This window comes from Marmota flaviventris, chromosome 9 (genome assembly GCF_047511675.1).
Source record: "Marmota flaviventris isolate mMarFla1 chromosome 9, mMarFla1.hap1, whole genome shotgun sequence".
Taxonomy (NCBI): Eukaryota; Metazoa; Chordata; class Mammalia; order Rodentia; family Sciuridae; genus Marmota; species Marmota flaviventris.
The window spans coordinates 44,563,271-44,583,873 of record NC_092506.1 but is presented as its reverse complement, the minus strand read 5'-3'; the positions used below and the strand labels follow the sequence as shown (position 1 = coordinate 44,583,873).

Here is a 20,603-nt window from a genome sequence, read left to right as displayed (position 1 = left end):
CTAAACAATGGTGCAGCTATGTTCATCAAACAAACTCTTCTCAAGTTCAAGAGTCTAATAGACCACCATACAATAATTATGGGAGACTTTAACACACCTCTCTCACCACTGGACAGATCTTCCAAACAAAAGTTGAATAAAGAAACTATATAACTCAATTATACAATTAATAACCTAGACTTAATTGACATATATAAAATATACCACCCAACATCAAGCAGTTACACTTTTTTCTCAGCAGCACATGGATCCTTCTCAAAAATAGATCATATATTATGTCACAGGGCAACTCTTAGACATTATAAAGGAGTAGAGATAATACCATGCATCTTATCTGATCATAATGGAATGAAACTGGAAATCAACGATAAAAGAAGGAAGGAAAAATCATGCATCACATGGAGAATGAACAATAGGTTACTGAATGATCAATGGGTTATAGAAGACATCAAGGAGGAAATTAAAAAATTCTTAGAGATAAATGAAAACACAGACACAACATATCAGAATCTATGGGACACATTGAAAGCAGTTCTAAGAGGAAAATTCATTGCTTGGAGTTCATTCGTTAAAAAAAGAAAAAACCAACAAATAAATGATTTCACACTTCATCTCAAAATCCTAGAAAAAGAAGAGCAAATCAACAGCAAAAGAAGTAGAAGGCAAGAAATAATTAAAATCAGAGCTGAAATTAATGAAATCGAAACAAAAGAAACAATTGAAAAAACTAAAAGTTGGTTCATTGAAAAAATAAATAAGATCGACAAACCCTTAGCCATGCTAACGAAGAGAAGAAGAGAGAGAGCTCAAATTACTAGCATACGGGATGAAAAAGGCAATATCACAACAGACACTTCAGAAATACAGAAGATAATTAGAAATTATTTTGAATCCTTATACTCCAATAAAATAGAAGATAGTGAAGGCATCGATAAATTTCTTACGTCATATGATATACCCAGATTGAGTCAGGAGGATATAGACAACCTAAACAGACCAATATCAATCGAGGAAATAGAAGAAGTCATCAAAAGACTACCAACTAAGAAAAGCCCAGGACCGGATGGGTATACAGCAGAGTTTTACAAAACCTTTAAAGAAGAACTAATACCAATACTTTTCAAGCTATTACAGGAAATAGAGAAATAGGGAGAATTTCCAAATTCATTCTACAAGGCCAACATCACCCTGATTCCTAAACCAGACAAAGACACTTCAAAGAAAGAAAACTACAGACCAATATCTCTAATGAATCTAGATGCAAAAATCCTCTGGCGAATCAGATACAAAAATATATCAAAAAAAATGTGCACCATGATCAAGTAGGATTCATCCCTGGGATGCAAGTCTGGTTCAATATACGGAAATCAATAAATGTTATTCACCACATCAATAGACTTAAAGATAAGAACCATATGATCATATCGATAGATGCAGGAAAAGCATTCGACAAAGTACAGCATCCTTTCATGTTCAAAACTCTAGAAAAACTAGGGATAACAGGAACATACGTCAATATTGTAAAAGCTATCTATGCTAAGCCTGAGGCTAGCATCATTCTGAATGGAGAAAAATTGAAGGCATTCCCTCTAAAATCTAGAACAAGACAGAGATGCCCTCTCTCACCACTTCTGTTCAACATAGTTCTCGAAACACTGGCCAGAGCAATTAGACAGACGAAAGAAATTAAAGGCATAAAAATAGGAAAAGAAGAACTTAAATTATCACTATTTGCAGTTGACATGATTCTATACCTAGCAGACCCAAAAGGGTCTACAAAGAAACTATTAGAGCTAATAAATGAATTCAGCAAAGTGGCAGGATATAAAATCAACATGCATAAATCAAAGGCATTCCTATATATCAGCGACAAATCCTCTGAAATGGAAATGAGGACAACCACTCCATTCACAATATCCTCAAAAAATAAAATACTTGGGAATCAACCTAAGAAAAGAGGTGAAAGACTTATACAATGAAAACTACAGAACCCTAAAGAGACAAATAGAAGAAGATCTTAGAAGATGGAAAAATATACCCTGTTCATGGATAGGCAGAACCAACATCATCAAAATGGCGATATTACCAAAAGTTCTCTATAGGTTTAATGCAATGCCAATCAAAATCCCAACGGCATTTCTTGTAGAAATAGAGAAAGCAATCATGAAATTCATATGGAAAAATAAAAGACCCAGAATAGCAAAAACAACTCTAAGCAGGAAGTGTGAGTCAGGCGGTATAGCGATACCAGACTTCAAACTATACTACAGAGCAATAGTAACAAAAACAGCATGGTATTGGTACCAAAACAGGCGGGTGAACCAATGGTACAGAATAGAGGACACAGAAACCAATCCACAAAACTACAACTATCTTATATTTGATAAAGGGGCTAAAAGCAGGCAGTGGAGGAAGGATAACATCTTCAACAAAAGGTGCTGGGAAAACTGGAAATCCATATGCAACAAAATGAAACTGAATCCCTTTCTCTCGCCATGCACAAAAGTTAACTCAAAATGGATCAAGGAGCTTGATATCAAATCAGAGACACGGCATCTGATAGAAGAAAAAGTTGGCTATGATCTACATACTGTTGGGTCAGGCTCCAAATTCTTCAATAGGACACCCATAGCACAAGAGTTAATAACTAGAATCAACAAATGGAACTTACTCAAACTAAAAAGTTTTTTCTCAGCAAAAGAAAAAATAAGAGAGGTAAATAGGGAGCCTACATTCTGGGAACAAATCTTTACTCCTCACACTTCAGATAGAGCCCTAATATCCAGAGTATACAAAGAACTCAAAAAATTAAACAATAAGATAACAAATAACTCAATCAACAAATGGGCCAAGGACCTGAACAGACACTTCTCAGAGGAGGACATTCAATCAATCAACAAGTACATGAAAAAATGCTCACCATCTCTAGCAGTCAGAGAAATGCAAATCAAAACCACCCTAAGATACCATCTCACTCCAGTAATATTGGCAGCCATTATGAAGTCAAACAACAACAAGTGCTGGCGAGGATGTGGGGAAAAGGGTACACTTGTACATTGCTGGTGGGACTGCAAATTGGTGTGGCCAATTTGGAAAGCAGTATGGAGATTTCTTGGAAAGCTTGGAATGGAACCACCATTTGACCCAGCTATTCCCCTTCTCGGTCTATTCCCTAAAGACCTAAAAAGAGCATACTACAGGGACACTGCTCCATCGATGTTCATAGCAGCACAATTCACAATAGCAAGACTGTGGAACCAACCTAGATGTCCTTCAATAGACGAATGGATAAAAAAATGTGGCAGTTATACACAATGAAGTATTACTCTGCATTAAAAAATGACAAAATCCTAGAATTTGCAGGGAAATGGATGGCATTGGAGCAGATTATGCTAACTGAAGCTAGCCAATCCCTAAAAAACAAATGCCAAATGTCTTCTTTGATATAAGGAGAGTAACTAAGAACAGAGTAGGGTCGAAGAGCATGAGAAGAAGATTAACATTAAACAGGGATGAGAGGTGGGAGGGAAAGGGAGAGAGAAGGGAAATTGCATGGAAATGGAAGGAGACCCTCAGGGTTATACAAAATTACATACAAGAGGAAGTGAGGGGAAAGGGAAAAAAACAAGGGGGAGAAATGAATTACAGTAGATGGGGTAGAGAGAGAAGAGGGGAGGGGAGGGGAGGGAAGGGGGGATAGTAGAGGATAGGAAAGGCAGCAGAATACAACAGACACTAGTATGGCAATATGTAAATCAGTGGATGTGTAACCGATGTGATTCTGCAATCTGTATATGGGGTAAAAGTGGGAGTTCATAACCCACTTGAATCAAAGTGTGAAATATGATATGTCAAGAACTATGTAATGTTTTGAACAACCAACAATAAAAATTAAAAAAAAAAACTTGGGGAATTTTAAGTACAAATCTATGTTTGAAAAATAATGAAAGATCTGGAAACTTAAGGGTTAGATTTCTTTATGTCATTAGCCAAATGGAGCTGAGTGACAGTTGCCCCCTTGAAGCAGGGCACCACTGGATTCCCACAGTAGTCACTCTTATATTCATTACTGAGAGAATGTGTTACTTGCCATTTATCAACATGTTTGTCCTATTGTTTTTACTAAAGGAAAAAGGCACTATTTACTGTAATATATATTAACCATACCTTATCTGACCTTGGATTGTTTTATTTCTTACAGTAGAAGAATATATTTTACAAGGAAATTGCCAGAGGTTTAGAATAAAGTTGCACCAACAATTAACTTTTTTGTGACTCTGAGTTTAGGTCAGCAAGACTCTGTAACTATTTCACCTTGAATCCATAATACTCAGCTTAAGATATCAAAATCAATAACCCCTTCTACAAAGACCAAAGTCACCAATAGAGTATAGATTGCTTTGATTCATTTCTAAAGACCACTCTCTCCAGCCAAACGATTAAATATGCATGCAGTATAATAATCTGGGTTTAGTTGTGGGTCTGCAACTCATTGGTCATTTCGTCTTGGACAGCTAATTTATTTTTCTCAAAGCCTCAGTATCTCAGTATCTCATGACATAGGAGAGTGGAAGAATGAGTTGATGCTCCAGCCTTTCCATTTTAGAAGGGAACTGACAGAGATTTAGAAGAGTTTGGTAGCACCAACAGTTAACTTCTCTGTGACTCTGAGTTGAGGTCAGCCCTTTCACCATGAAGTCAATCAATACTCAGCTGCAGTTCTTTCTCTTACTCTCCTCCAGTTCTTTTCTGGCTAATAAGTGGCATGAGTTTGTGGGGGTTATGCTCTTCTTTTCATTAGATGTACAAGTGTCTTCTTTGCTTGGAAATTTCACTTTGGACCTTGTACCTTTTGTCATAGAAACATCCCATGATAAAAACCTAAATGCCTTTGGCTATTTGTTCTCCAAATCTAGCATAATCCTCAGATTCTGCAGGACCCAACCTCAAGAATGATGAAATGATGATTCAGGCAAGTGTATGCCCCCGAGTGGTTTCTGTAAAATTTCCAGAGAAGTTCTACCATGTAACAAATACTGGTAGTATTAATAATACTGTCTGAAATATTCAAAGTAGGATAAAAATGAGTATAAATATCCTGTAAAATAAAAATAATACAAAAAATAGTAAATCAAACATCTCTGAAATTTGTATTTCCTTTCTTAGAGCCAACTTTTGCTCATCTGCATGGTCCTCCTCTCTGCCTCTCAGTCCTTACCTTAGCAGATTAGCAATCAGGGTAGAGGACATATTGTGCTCAACACTAACTTTCTCCAGTTATACCTGTCTCTCCATGAGAGAGTAGACTGGGTTGTTTTGGAGGTAATCAGCTCTCAGTTGCTTGAGATGTCTGAGCAGATATTATGTTAGGACTTCTTGAGAAATCTATAAAACAGAGGGATAACATTAGATTCACTTACATAAATAAGAAAATATTTATTGAGTACTTATTCAATGTTAGAGAAACTTTCCTGACAGGGTATACCATGCTGAACAAAATTAAGTCCTTGCTTTAGAGCTTTACATTTTATTGGAAGGAAATGATCTTCAATATTCTTTTGTACCAGAGATTTTAACACTTATCAATTCCAAATACACAGGTTTGGCAATTTTTTAACAATAATTTTTGGCCCAGAGCTCAGGACCCTATGATATTTGCACACTAAAAAGAAGTAACTGAGGTTTTGGTCATCACCCTGACAAACAGGAACCTGAAAGTAGTCTCCAAGGATGGCTGGTTCAAGAACTTTATTCTCCAAGATAAACTGGCCCTGGATGTAGTGAAAGAAGAGGATTAAAGGAATGTGTGCGGTATTGTGCATATTCACAAGTCACCAGTGCTGGAAGGCATCTTGGAGAGAAACTTTTCTAATATCTTTACTTTAGATATGGCGCAATGGATTCAGAAAGAAGTGCCTTGCCTGAAATAATAATCAATATTCATTAACAAGCTGGAATTAAAAATTCTCTTTCTATGTCTTTTGAAACTCTTATGGTTTGAATCTGAAATGTCCCCCAATGCAGCAAGGCTCAGAAATGGGACTTTAGGCAGTTGTTGTATCATGAGGGCTCTGCCATCTTCAGTGGATTAGTCCATTAATCGCTGTATGGACTACTGAGAGAGGGGACACAGTTGAAGAAAACAGGTCACTGGGTGTGCACTGCACTTTTATGTTCTTCCCAGCCCCTTCCTACCTCACTCTCTGCTCCCTCGCTGCCATGAGCTCAGCAGATTTTCTCCAGGTCCTTCTTCCATGATGATTCTGCCCTGGAGACAGCCTCCCATAGACTGAATCCTCTGTAAGTGTGATCCAAAATGAACGTTTTCCCCTTAGTTATTTTCATCAGATATTTTGTTCACATAAATGAAAAGCTGACTAATACAGAAATGGCACAAAGTGGTGTGTACTCATCCACAATCCCATATTTTTTTCCAAATGCTAAATTTCAAAACTGCCTGGGAATGAAATTTGGTGTCTATTTCTCTTGGATTTTGTAGAGACAATCAGTCTTTAGTCATCTCTTCCTAAAGGAAAGGCAGAGAATGGGGTGAAAACTATCAGGGGAAAAGCTGACTGTCCCAGGGCTTAGAAGGGTCTCCCGTTATCCCTTTTATCTACATAGGTAATTTTTCCCCACAACCTCCATTTTATGGAGATTCTTTGGTGGCCCATAAATTGGATAGTGGTGTTGAGAGAGAAATATAAAATTTCTTTTCCCCTCTAGATTTTCTCTGATTTGTGAAGGGAGAGAAAATATACCAAAGTTTAAGGACAATCCATACCCAAACATGTGTTGCACAACACAGTCCTTCCATAAGTAAACATATGTACAGGAGTATATCATAGGTAACAGAATGCCTTGACTTGAACAGTGGGTCTGACAGGTCTGTTTCACAATCACACTATTCTTTCCTGGGTCTAAAACCCTGAAAAAATTTGTTCACTTATTTCAGGTTCAGTTTTCATTGTAAAATGCATTTTATTAGTAGAGCTGGATTTCAGGAAAAAAATATCGATCTTATTTTACATTAATTAAATGTTTTATTTGCCTTTTTCCTTTCCTGAATATTTATAGTAAGTTTCTCATGTCTGTTCTATTTTGGGAGGTGATTTCAAATAAAATCTCAGGACTTACCTTTGTAAATTCTTCAGGGAAAAATAAATTTAAAAATATCTTTTCCATTGTGGCTGTAGAAAAACAAGTACATTTCCTCAAATTTGTGGGGGAAATAAATTGGTGAATTATAGATTCACCACAACATCAGGTTTTCTTTCTACGAATTGTGACTGCCAATCATATATCATATTATCTGAATATAGCAGTTTAATGATAAATCATATATGTCATAGAACTTATCAAATCCTAGAATTGTTCACATAAGATTTACTGTTTACTAAATAAATTATTACCATGGAGATAGCAAAAAAAATGAATTGTATATATTATTAAGAGAACAAGAAATTACAAATAAACAAATATTGTGTTAACATTTTGATTAAAAATCATATGCAGTTATCTCTCTATAGGAAGAATGTATAATTATAAATATTTTTCAAAAGATTTTTTCTTTTTTTAATTTCTTTTATTTTTTAGATACATGACAGCAGAATGCATCACAATTCTGATTACACATATAGAACACAATTTTTCATATCTCTGTATATAAAGTATGTTCACACCAATTCATGTCTTTGTACTTTGTTTTTTAAAAAATATTTATTTATTTATTTATTTTTTAGTTTTCAGCAGACACAACATCTTTGTTTGTATGTGATGCTGAGGATCGAACCCGGGCCGCACGCATGCCAGGCGAGCGCGCTACCACTTGAGCCACATCCCCAGCCCCATATATGTACTTTGGATAATGATGTCCATCACATTCCACCATCATTGCTAACCCCCTGTTGCCTCTCTTCCCCTCCCACTCCCTGCCCTATCTAGATTTCATCTATTCCTCCCATGCTCCCCCCACTACCCAACTATGAGTCAGTCACCTTATATCAGAGAAAACACTCTCCATATGCGTTTTGGGGATTGGCTAACTTCACTTAGCATTATCTTTGCCAACTCCATCCATTTATCTGCAAATGCCATGATTTTATTCTCTTTTATTGCTGAGTAATATTCCAGAAAATATTGTGTTGGTCCTCTAAGTGATGACAAACTAGGAATTAGAACTGATCATTAAGAAGTGAAAAGCCCTCTAACACTCAGGAAATAAGCATTATGAAAATTCAAGGAAGGGCCTGCCCCATCTGTGAAGTTTTTAACTGTTCAGTTTTAGATATAGTGGGACACTCCTTCAGAGCAAAAGAACAGGTGTTGTCCTTTTCACCTCCAGCTACCTAGAAAGGAACTCAAGGCGTGGCCAAACTCCGGGTTCTGCAGACAGTACATTTCACACTGATTGATACTGCCCTGATCCATTTTGTGAGAGATGTGTAAGGATGCTAGTATTGAGGGGAACCCAAACCAAGAAAGGGTTCGGCCACAGGTTCAGTCTGCCATGTAGACAACATTCCCTTGAGCCATATGACCCAGAGATCCCTTCAGAATAGAGGCATTTGGGGGTAGAAAAGAAATATGTGGCAGGAATGGGAAGTGGTGCATTTCTTCAAAATGTTACACTTCAATTTACCTTGTGTCCCAGCAATTCCACCACCCAAGAGAAATATATGTTCACAAAAAAAAATTGTGCACATATGTTCACAGCAGCATTATTCATAGTAGCTAAAATGGAAACAACCTTAATGTACATCAACTGATGAAAGAACAAGCAAATGTGGTACGGTCACTGGGATCACTTTTACCAACTTGGTACACTTATTCTCAGCTGCAAACTGAATTCCTGCTAACAACTTAACTTGCAACTCCACCAGTGAATTGACTTTGGGTGATTGGAGCCACACAGCTTACAGTGCCCTCAACCAAGGCTAGAGTCCATTGTCAATGAATGACCACTGTGTGGAGTGTACAGGAGCCCAGCTCCTTGACCTGTACTGAAACTCTCAGGTGTAATTCATAGTCCATAACCCCTTGCAGGATGATGTTCACGCTAGAATTTCCTGAAAGGATATTCTCACTCAGCTTCTTCCCTTTTCCTGCCCAGCAATTCTCATTCCCTTACAGGATTATCTTGAGCACAATCCTTAATAAATTATATGCACAAGAATCCCTGTCTCAGATTCTGCCTCTAGAGAACCTGGCCCATCATTACAAAAGTGATCTGAATTTCAACATGCACAAAAACTAAATGAAGCTTAAAAAGAAGCAATGACAATTGCAGTTTAAACATCACCTTCTGGACCAGTGATTTCCAAATTGGAATCATATGGCAAAGTCCTTAAACTGCTCTGTCCTAAGTCCCACCCTAGACCCCCTTAACAACCTTAACAAAAACTCCACAATTGTGATCAGGTATCTTCAGAAAGTTCTTCCTTCTGTTTATCGAGGTTTTTTAAATGATTGTTTTTATATAACTCTTATATTACATGCTTTAGACACACCTCTAAGAGACCTTGTAGGATGTGTCAAATGAACTGTTGAGGTCCCTTTCAATATTACAGTGCGTGATTCAATGATATAGTCATTACTAATCAATATCTCTTTGCTGAAAAAATATTGATTTTATATCAGTCATAGAATGATCTTGTATTATAAATAGATTTATCATAACTTTGGAAAATTCTCACATTAAAATTTCTGAGAATGATACATGATTATATGATGTGTATGAAATGATAATGAGTCTTTTTGTACATAAGTTATATGTATTTCTCTACTAATTGGAATAAAGTAGGTTCTGTGTGGTTAAAAAAAACACAAGTTATTTCTCAGTAACTTTACCTGGTGAAATTTAATGTCTCGTTCATAAAAGTCCACAGCATGTCTGGTTACTGCTCCAGGGCAACTGGTCTCCAGATCCACCTTCAGCAGAGCTAGCAGCTTCCACCCTGAAGCTTTCCATCTCAGTACAAGGCCTGGAGTTCACTACTGTTAGAGAGTTCCACATTAGAAATTAAATGCTGTGACACTGAGTCAATCCTGATCATTTCCTCTGATTACATGGGTCACAACTCACTGGCTAGAACTGGGTATATTATTCTATAATAATAGGCAGAGCCAAGGAAGGCCAATCCTGCAAATGTTCAGCATGAGAAGATAGTGCATAGTAGGACTAGCATTATCTACCACAGTTCTTGTATAAAATGTGGAACATTTAGAAAAACAATGAAGAACATACACATATATTTGTGTGTGTGTGTGCATTTCACCACTAATTTTAGGTTTATTTTATTTTATTTGAATTAATTGGAGGTAAAATTCTTTTGAGTTGGGTGTAGTGGCACATGCCTATAATCCCAGTGGGTTTCAGAGGCTGAGGTAGGAGGATCATGAGCTCAAAGCCAGCCTCAACAAAAGTGAGGAGCTAAGCAACTCATGAGGCCCTGTCTCTAAATAAAATACAAGACAGGGCTGGGAATGTGGCTCAGTGGTCTAGTGTCCCTGAGTTCAATCCCTAGTATTGAAAAAAAAATTCTTCAGAATGGCAGCTATTATGAAGAAAAACAACAATAAGTGTTGGTGAGGATGTGGGGGAAAAAGGCACACTCGTACATTGCTGGTAGGACTACAAATTGGTGCAGCCAATTTGGAATGCAGTATGGAGATTCATTGGAAAACTTGGAATGGAACCACCATTTTACCCAGCTATCCTTCTCCTTGGTCTATACCCAAAAGACTTAGAAACAGCATACTACAGGGACACAGCCAGATCAGTGTTTATAGCAGCACAATTCACAATAGCTAAACTGTGGAACCAACATAGATGCCCTTCAATAGATGAATGGATAAAAAAATGTGGCATATATACACAATGGAATTTTACTCAGCAATGAAAGAGAATAAAATCATGGCATTTTCAGGTAAATGGAGGAAGTTAGAGAAGATAATGCTATGTGAAGTTAGCCAATCCCAAATATCCAAATGACGAATGTTTTCTCTGATATAAGGAAGCTTATTCATAGTGGGGTAGGAAAAGGGAACATGGGAGGAATAGATGAACTCTAGATAGGGCAGAGGAATGGGAAGAGAAGGGAGGGGGAAATGGGGTTAGAAATGATGGTGGAATGTGATGGACATTATTATCCAAAGTACATGTATGAAGACACGAATTGGTGTGAATATACATTGTATACAACCAGAGATATGAAAAATTATGCTCTATATGTGTCATAATAATTGTAATGCACTTCATTGTCATATATAAATTAAAAATTAATTTAAAAATCAATCAAAAAATAAATAAAAATTTTGAAAATTGGTAAAAAAAAAGAAGTACCAACAAGTAAGGAGATTGAATTACTAATAACAAGTCTCCCAAAAAAGAAAAGCCAGAATTAGGTGGATTCACTGCTGAATCCACAAACTAGTAAGGAAGAATACAATTTCTGTTCAAACAATTCAAAAAAAATTGAAAAGGAGGAACCTCTTGTAAATTTATTCTATGAGGTCAGCACATGCCATATACCAAAATCAGACAAGTAAAAAACAAACAAAAAAACTATAGATCAATATTCCTGATGAACATAGGCTCAAATTTCTCAAATACTAGAAAATTAAACCAAACAACAATCCAAAAAAACCATCCATCATTCTCAAGTTGGATTTATCCAGGGAATGAAAGGATGGTTCAAAACTGCAAATCAACAAATGGAATATATGACATCAAAAGAATGAAGGATAAAATTTTATCATTATCTCAATAGACACATAGAAGGCATTTGATCAAATTTAACAGTTCTTCATGATATGAATCCTGAATGAGTTAAATGTAAGAGAAACGAGGCTCAATATAGTAAGGACTACATACAACAAAGTCACTATCAATATCATGTTTATTGGAGAAAATCCTGAAAGCATTTCCTCTAATGTCTGAAACCAGAAAATGTTGTGCACTCTGCTCACTCTTATTCAATATGCTATTGGGAGTCTTAGCCAGACAGTAATTAGGAAAAAGAAAGAAATTGAAGACATACAAATAGGAAGGCAGAAAGTCAATTTATAGGTTTATAGGTGATATGATACTATAGGGAAAAACCTAAACACTCCACCAAAAGACTATTAGATATTATTATGGTCTAGATATGAGGTGTCCCCCAAAAGCTCATATGGGAGACAATGCAGGAATGTTCAGACATGAGATGATTAGATTATGAGAGATGTAATCTGATTAGTGGATTAATCCACTGGTATGGATTAAACTGAATGGTAACTGAAGACAGGTGTGGTGGGTGTGGGGGGGACTAGAGGAAGTAAGACACTGGGGCCATGCCTAAGGGTTAATATTTTGCCCCTAATGGATGGAGTTCATCCCTGCTCCATGGATGCAGCATTCCTCTGACACACTCTTCCACCATGATGTTCTGTCAGATCTTGGGCCCAGAGCTATGGAGTCAGCTGACTGTGGATGAAACCTCTGAAACCATGACCCAGAATAAACTTTTACTCCTTTAAATTGTACTTATCAGGTCTTTGGTCACAGTGATGAGAAAGATGACTAAAACACAGAGCATGCATTTGAATTTCTGGGCATGGAATTATGTCTAGAACTTGGAAAATGTTCAGCATCTATGTTTCTCAAGAAGCTCCTGATTGAAAATCACACAGTTGTGGGGCATCTTGAAAAGAGTGGCTCACTCATCTGGTTTCATTGGAGTCCTGCAGGCACCACCACTCAAAGGACCACAGGATTCCCTCTTCAGCAGACCAACGTGAGAAAAGCCTTGCCTTTTTCCCTCATTTTAGCCTTATTGGCTTCTCCTGGGGAAAAGAATGGAGGGGAGGAAAAAGATTATCCAAGAATCTCCTTTATTTCAATACCAGTGGTGGATTTTCTTCTTAGTTGCACCTTGAGGTATAGCATAGAGGGTACCAAGTTTTCTCTAGGAAGAGAGAAAATATATGAGAGTTCCTTATAGCACATTTTGGGAGCTGTTACTCTTGGCTGTTTATGCATGAATTAAATGAATATTTAAACCTAGTTGATCAAGCACTCTGCTAATTCCCTGCCTAACAAACAATTAAAAAAAATATCTGTCTAGTGGACTCTACATTCCATCTAGGAAATACACTGATTGATTCCTGGAAATGCTGAGTCCTCACATCCTTTGATTGACCTTAGTGCACCTGTGCTCTACCCTTAATGCACTGAGTTCTCTGCTTTAAAAGGACAAGATGGACCTGTTTCTAATTCTGCTAATGCCAGTTGAATTTGTCAATATTGCTGCCTATATTATCATAACAGAATGTAAATCAACAAAGTAACAGTACACAAAAGCTAATGTAAATGTTAAAAAAACTAAAGGGAAAGGGAAAAATAATACAAGGGGGACAAATGAATGTCAGTAGAGGGGGCAGAGAGAGAAGAGGGGAGGGGAGGGGAGGGGAGGGGGGATAGTAGAGGATAGGAAAGGCAGCAGAACACAACAGACACTAGTATGGCAATATGTAAATCAATGGATGTGTAACTGATGTGATTCTGCAATATGTATATGGGGTAAAAATGGGAGCTCATAACCCACTCGAATCAAAGTGTGAAATATGATATATCAAGAACTATGTAATGTTTTGAACAGCCAACAATAAAAAATTTAAAAAAAAACTAAAAGGTAGATTCAAAAATATTTTTAGTAAAATAGTTGCAATCCTGAAAACTATATTATGATGAAAAAATTTCTGAACAATTAAAAATATCCTTGTGCACACTACTCTCTCTCTAAAATGATAAGATCTCCACTATAAACAATCTGAACTTCAAATAATAGAAAATGCATGAAGAATGTGCCTCCTGAAAGATAGAGGGGCTAGAAATCTATTTGCTGAACCCTACTCAAAAAAAGTCATTCACTCTTCTTCATTTTTGGTGAATTAATTCAGGTAAAAATTAAAACATTTATGTTACAAATTTATTTTACAATCGTTGCTTGTACATTTGCAAATAACCTATAGAGCTGTGTCCTCAAAGTGTCATTAAGTGGGCTTTCTACTGCAGTATCACTTAGTCATTCTGTTTATACTGTAAGTGCTTATTTAGCGTTCTCCATGTTCCAGCCCTCATGCGTGACAACGGAGATACAAAGACAATGAACCAACCCTCACGGAGTCCATGACAGGAAGGAGTCTAGTGTAGTAAAGACAGCCCCACGATGTGACACATGCAGTCATAGAGATGTCTGGGGGTGTACAAGGGTGTTCACAGGAGGGGCCGATCTAAAAGTAGCTTGTCTTTTTTCCAAGATGAGGAAGAATACCACGCCCACCCTTCCAGATAGCATGATCACATGGTTCAGAGAACTGTGAGAATGTCCATTAGGTGATTCCTCATAATGGGAAACAACTTCAGCAAACAGTTTCCAACTGATGAAATATTAAAATTCATTATGTTGAATTTTCTAATGGCCTATTAGTATCTACCTGCAAATGAGAAGGGTGGGAGTGATGCTCTTTTTGGAAGATGGCATGACATGTATTGTGCATCGGTATCATTAATGCACAAATGCTGGCTACTAATATAAATGAGATTTGCTTTCTGGTCTCCAGGAGATTACAGTGGAGTATGGAAGAAAAGGACCCTTACATATATCTCTCACATTGATAATATTGACAAACACAGAAAAAGAGTAGAGAAGGGGGAGATCTCAGAGTGGCTCTGAGTAGATCAAGTTTCTTCAAATACCTGGAATTTGAACAGATGACTCCAACTTACCAAGCAAGTAACCTATTAGCAGTCCAATCATGTCCTTGAGGAGGCAAGGGAAAAACTGGATCAGGATAGATGGAAATGGCAGAAGAAATTGATTATATAGTCACTTCTCTGCCATCTGGAGTGAAAAGTACACATGAATACATTACTACCGTGTTAAGAAAACATGAAAGAAATAAAAGAAATGTCATCCTTTAATGACCTTATATTGATTGTACTCTATTATTTGTTGGAGAGCCCCACAATGAAAACTTACATTGCTTGATATTCCTATCTAGACCCCAAAATAGAACTATTTGCAGGGATTACTTATAGTAATTACTAACATTGCTAGATGGAAAATAAAGGCTCCAGAGTAACAAGTACTGATAATGAGGTGGACTGGGAGATGAGATGGGAGATGGCGAAATTTGAGTGAAAATGGGATAGATGCCAAGGAACACCTCAGGGTGGAATTATGTAAACAGCCCGGGTCTCTAGGGTTCTTGAAGTCCTGGTACAGGAAATCACTGGGTGGTCCAGCATCGTGATGGGTTCCCTTGGCCACCAACTTTCACTCCATTTCCTCTGTAGACATTTCACAAACTGAGGACAAACAAGGTCCTCTGGCATATTTCAAAGTCAGAAAGGCTCTTGTCCAAAATAAAATAAAAGCATGGAGGGACTGCGGGGATAGATACCAAGAAATTTCTTATTTCTAGTTACACTCTTCAGCCAATGTTCCCAATACTGTTTCTACTTTGGGGTGCTACATGTAGGGAGTCATGCTGATTCCTTAAGGATAAAGCAAGAGACAGAAGCCTTCCTCTGAAAACTGGGTGCTGGCAGCCTCAAAAGTGGGCGTTCTCAAAGGGATCAACCAGACCATTCTCCCTTCTGATCCATCTCTTCCTATCCTGCCCTTTATTTCAAACATTCAAATCTGCTGTCACGGGTAGAATTTTGCCTCTTGCATTCATTTAAGGGGTCAAATGACATGTAGGCATTTCATCCCAGAGTGAAACTGCTAAAAACCCAGGTCTCATTGTTTCATTTGCTTTTTAAAGTTATTTGTTTTTATCATCCCAAGTAGAAACTGTTGACACATATTGGAATTTTTGAAGAGCACTTCATGATAGAAGTATTTACAAAGATGGGCAGGTTAAGGAAAAGTGACAAGTGCATGGGAAACAGGGAAAGAACAAGGGAAGGAACACTGAAGAGACAGGGCAGTTGCAGAGGTGGGAGAGAATGAGCATAAAATGGACAGGCACTGTCTCTGCCAACACAGAGACTCAGACAGAAAGCCAGGAGATGTAAAACCCAAGTTCCTTTCCTCCTGTCCTCTACTCTCCTGGGTGGTATCTCCCTGTGACCCTATTCAACCAGAAACTTGGAAGAAAATATACCACTCATAAGGGCCACAGAAACCACCCCTCTTGATATGCCAAACCAGAGAAGGACAAAAGGAAAATTCTTTTGGCAAATGACACTATCCCTCAAATCTCCTTCTATCTTTCTACTTCCTGGAATTTTCTCTACCTAATTGTCACTGTTTGTTTTTCATAGTTGAAAATTAAAAGACCACAATAGCAGTTACTTACAGAGAGGTAAACAAGAGAAAGTGGGAGGGGAGAGGCTGAACATGAGTGGCAATTAGGAAGATGTCCAGAAACACTTCTCTGAGGGTCACATCATAAACTGCTCTGGTTTCTTGTTTGCCCACAATCCTTTGCAGAAAAATCAAAGGAGGGGCTGTCCAGCATCTTGCTAAGCTTTTTTTATTCACCACCTTTTATTCCAGCTCCTACAAGCATCTCCTGATTTAGAAGACAGAGAAGGGTTCTGTGGTATCACTTCATCCCAGAAAGGCTCTCTCTCCTCTTCAGCACAGATCAGCTCTCCTCCTGTGGACAGAGAATGGAAGAAAGGTAGGGGTATATTCTAAACACTTTCCTGTCTCCAGTGATTGCTAATATGTTTGTTCTGAGTTCATATCTCTATGTTTCTATCTTGTGATGCTTCATGCAGGGGGTTATGGGCTTCCCTCAGGGAAAGGCAGAAGAGATGATGCCTCTTTGTAAAAACTGGTGCTGCCATCCTTGACTGTGTGTGTTCTCAGAGGGCTTCTCTAGATCATTTTCCCTTCTGACCCATCTCCCCGCATTCTCCCCTTACTCTGAACATTCAAATCTATTATCACAGGGAGAATCCTGCTGCTTACATTCATTTGAGGACCACAGTAATATGCAGGCATTCCATCCCAGAGCTGAGCTACAGTAAACCCAGGTTTTATTTTATTTATTTTTCAGGGGATGGAGGGTACTGGTGAGTGAACTCAGGGACACTTGACCACTGAGCCACATACACAGCCCTATTTTGTATTTTATTTAGAGACGGGGTCTCACTGAGTTGCTTAGCACCTTGCTTTTGCTGAGACTGGCTTTGAACTCACAATCCTCCTGGCTCAGCCTCCAGAGCCAGTGGAATTACAGGCTTATGCCCGGATACCTATCTGCCAGGTTGTCATTGTGTTGCTTCCTTTTCAGCATTGTTCTTTGCATATTTAAGAAGAAAAAAGGCAACACCAAAATCAAGTAATTGAGTATTTCTTTAGTTAACTCGCTACCTTATAAACTCTCCATCATCTATTATTATTCACCCAGGTGTGAGCTAGTTTAATTTCTCTATTTAAAATATATGCAAGCATCTCTTTCCATTCCTACCTTTTGATTCTCTTCATAGACTAACCTCACACAAATCTTCTACCTGTAAAGCAAACTCTATTGGGAGAGAAAATGGAAAAGATTTATATTATATACTTTATAGCACATCACTTAATAGCTTTTCTTTAGATATTTTCATACTTCAAAAACCTTTTACTAGGGGCTGAAGTTGTGGTTTGGTGGTAGAGCCCATGCCTAGCATGTGTGAGGCACTAGATTCTATTCTCAGCACCACATATAAATAAATAAATAAATAAAGGTCCATCAATATCTTAAAAAAAATAAAAAACAAATGAACAACAAAATAAACCCTTTTATTAGCACTCAGACTTTATCCCCTTTTATTCTTCTGTCCTACAAATTGCTGGGCAACTCAGCTCAAACTCACGTCCTAACCCCATACTCTGCACCAAAAGGTTACAAAGTACTCAGCAAGCCATTTGGGGGTGTGTGTGTGTGTGTGTGTGTTCCTGGGGTTTAAACCCAGAGGCAAGCACTCTGCCAACTGAGTTATAGCCCCAGCCCCAAACCATTTTTGTTCCTTGCTTTTATGGCCCATCAGTGGTCCATTTCAGTTATTTGGATAAACATAAGTAAATATTCTAAACACTCTCAGTTATCCACAAAAAGAATAATGATAGATAAAATTTTCTTCATCTAATTTTACCTGAATGTTTTAATTCCTTTAATTGTATTCATTTTTATTTTTCCATTTAACCCAAGTCTTCTGCTACCATTAGTCTCCTTATTCATGCATCCATTCCCTGAATAACCATTGAGAATACAGTGTGTAGCACCAAATCTAGACAAGGGGATATGCATAGTGTGGCTGTCCTCTGTGGCTGACACACTGAGCCATTTCTATGACACACTTAGCCATTAATAGCCTACCAGTCCCAACCATCCTCACACATGCCTAACCAAGAGGTCACATTCTTTTTACGTCCCCAAAGCAACCTACATACAGCACTTTTAGTCATGAGTGTGGTCTGGATCAACTTTGCCTCTTTAATCTGAACCTGAGGGAAAAATTCTGGCCCAGGACAGGCTAATGCCTTTGACCACAGTCCTTTCCTGGTATCTCAGATCCTATCCCAGACTTTTCCTTCCTCAAGAAATTCTGGAGACTTGGCATAAACTCTGGCAGGAACAGGAGGGGGTCCATGTGCATGATTGGACCATAGAATATTCCTGTCAGTAGATGAACCCCTGCAGTAGCAGCCAGCACAGCGTTTACAGTCGACATGAACTGGGTTTGAGTCCAGGACCCCAGACCCCCTGGGCTTTTTTTAAATAATTTTTACAAGCATCTGTGTCCTCCCCTGTGACACAGGGACAGTAATTCCCACACAGCAGGGTGGTCCTGGGACTCAGAGGTTATGCAGCAGGAACTCATGACTTTCTTTTTGTTCTTAGCAGCTCCAGTGGAGGGGTTCTGAGCATAAGTCCAACCACCCCAGCTGAGGGGACAGAATTCACAATGGTGATCAGAAGTAACTGGAATAATCCTCAACCTGTCAACTTTTGGACCTCGATCCAGGGCTTGCCAACCCTCATCATTGCCCTGATTGGGCTGGTGGGAAATGCAGTTGTGCTCTGGCTTCTGGGCTTCCGCATGCACAGGAACGCCCTGTCAGTCTACATCCTCAACCTGGCGGGAGCCGACTTCCTTTTTCTCTGTTTTCATGTTATGGTTTCTCTGAACAAACTCAACCTCACTTTCCTTTCCTTTCTCGCCTTCATCCTCAAGTACTTACCCATTGTAATGATCTGTTCCTACCTTACAGGCCTGAGCGTGTTGAGCGCCATTAGTGCTGAGCGCTGCCTGTCCATCCTGTGTCCCATCTGGTACCGCTGCCACCGCCCGATTCACACCTCAGCTGTCATATGTGCCATACTCTGGGCCCTGTCCCTGCTACTGAGCATCCTGGATGTGTACCACTGTACCTTCCTATCTACAAATTTCAACTATTGGTGTCAGACATTTAGTTTCATCACGGCTGCATGGCTGATAATTTTATTTATGGTTCTCTCTATATCTAGCCTCACCCTGCTCATCAAAGTCATCTGTGGCTCTCGGAGAGTACCGCTGACCAGGCTGTATGTGACTATTGGGCTTACAGTTCTGGTCTTCCTCTTCTGTGGCCTGCCTGTAGGCATCATGAATTCTCTGTTGTCCTGGATTCATAAAAACCATATGAGTCTGCATTTTTTAAACATTACTTTATTTCTGTCTAGTATTAACAGCAGCGCCAATCCCATCATTTACTTGTTTGTTGGCTCCTGTAGGCGGGGACAGCACCGTCGGCGGCAGCAACCATGGCTCAAGTTGGTTCTGGAGAAGGCCTTCCAGGACATACCTGAGGTGGAGAAAAGTGGAGAAAGTCTTCCTCAGGAAACTATGGAGAGTATAACATCCTCCTAATGTAGTGATTCTGCATCTTCAGGGGATCCTTTAAATAAGTAGTACCTCTGGAAGATACATAGATGATTGTATAGAGTCCAAAATTGACATTGATATAGATGTATGGAGAGAGAGAGAGAGAGATGCCATTTATTGATGTGTTATCTGTGGCTGCTTTCACATAACAACAGCAGAGACAAATAGTTGTAACAGAAATCAAATGGCTTCAAAACTAAAATATTCATTAACTTGTTCTTGCTGGTGTGTATGTGTGACCTTATCATAATCATAAGTTCTACTTACTCTGTGTAAAGCTTTTTTCTGTTGATCTCAGGCTAATACTGAAGTCTACAAGAAAAGCTAGAACCAAGAAACCTGAGTCAAGACCTATAAGAACCAACTAGAACCCCTATCAATCTCTTTCAGTACCTGTGAGCTTGATGATATTAGTGTTCTGCAGAAGTTGGTTCTCATCATCAGGGAGTTAAGCACACTGTGTCCAGCAGTCAGAGAAGTTGAAGAGGAGATCAAGGGTAGGTGGAGCAGTTGGAAGTTTAGTGCTGGCTCATGCCAAAGATGTAGCCAACAGGAAAGCAACACAGCAGCCATTAACAAACCTTCAAAGCCTACAAACAATATGACTGCTACTGTTTTCTTATCACCAAATCTTAAAGCCAACCTAACCAGAAACATGGGGGAGGAAATCTGGGAAATAAGTTTGATTCAA

General features: G+C 38.5%; 1 protein-coding gene across 1 annotated transcript; it reads left to right on the top strand.

Moving 5' to 3' along the window:
* The first annotated feature begins 18,952 nt into the window (after nt 1-18,952).
* On the top strand, nt 18,953-19,897 carry LOC114093828 (mas-related G-protein coupled receptor member X2-like). Its single transcript, XM_027936741.3, has one exon. The coding sequence runs from the start codon at nt 18,953-18,955 to the stop codon at nt 19,895-19,897; it is 945 nt and encodes a 314-aa protein (XP_027792542.3).
* The last annotated feature ends 706 nt before the right edge of the window (nt 19,898-20,603 follow it).

Bases quoted from the DNA above. Each gene is read 5' to 3' on its own strand.
- LOC114093828 (XM_027936741.3), top strand. From the start codon at position 18,953: ATGGTGATCAGAAGTAACTGGAATAATCCTCAACCTGTCAACTTTTGG.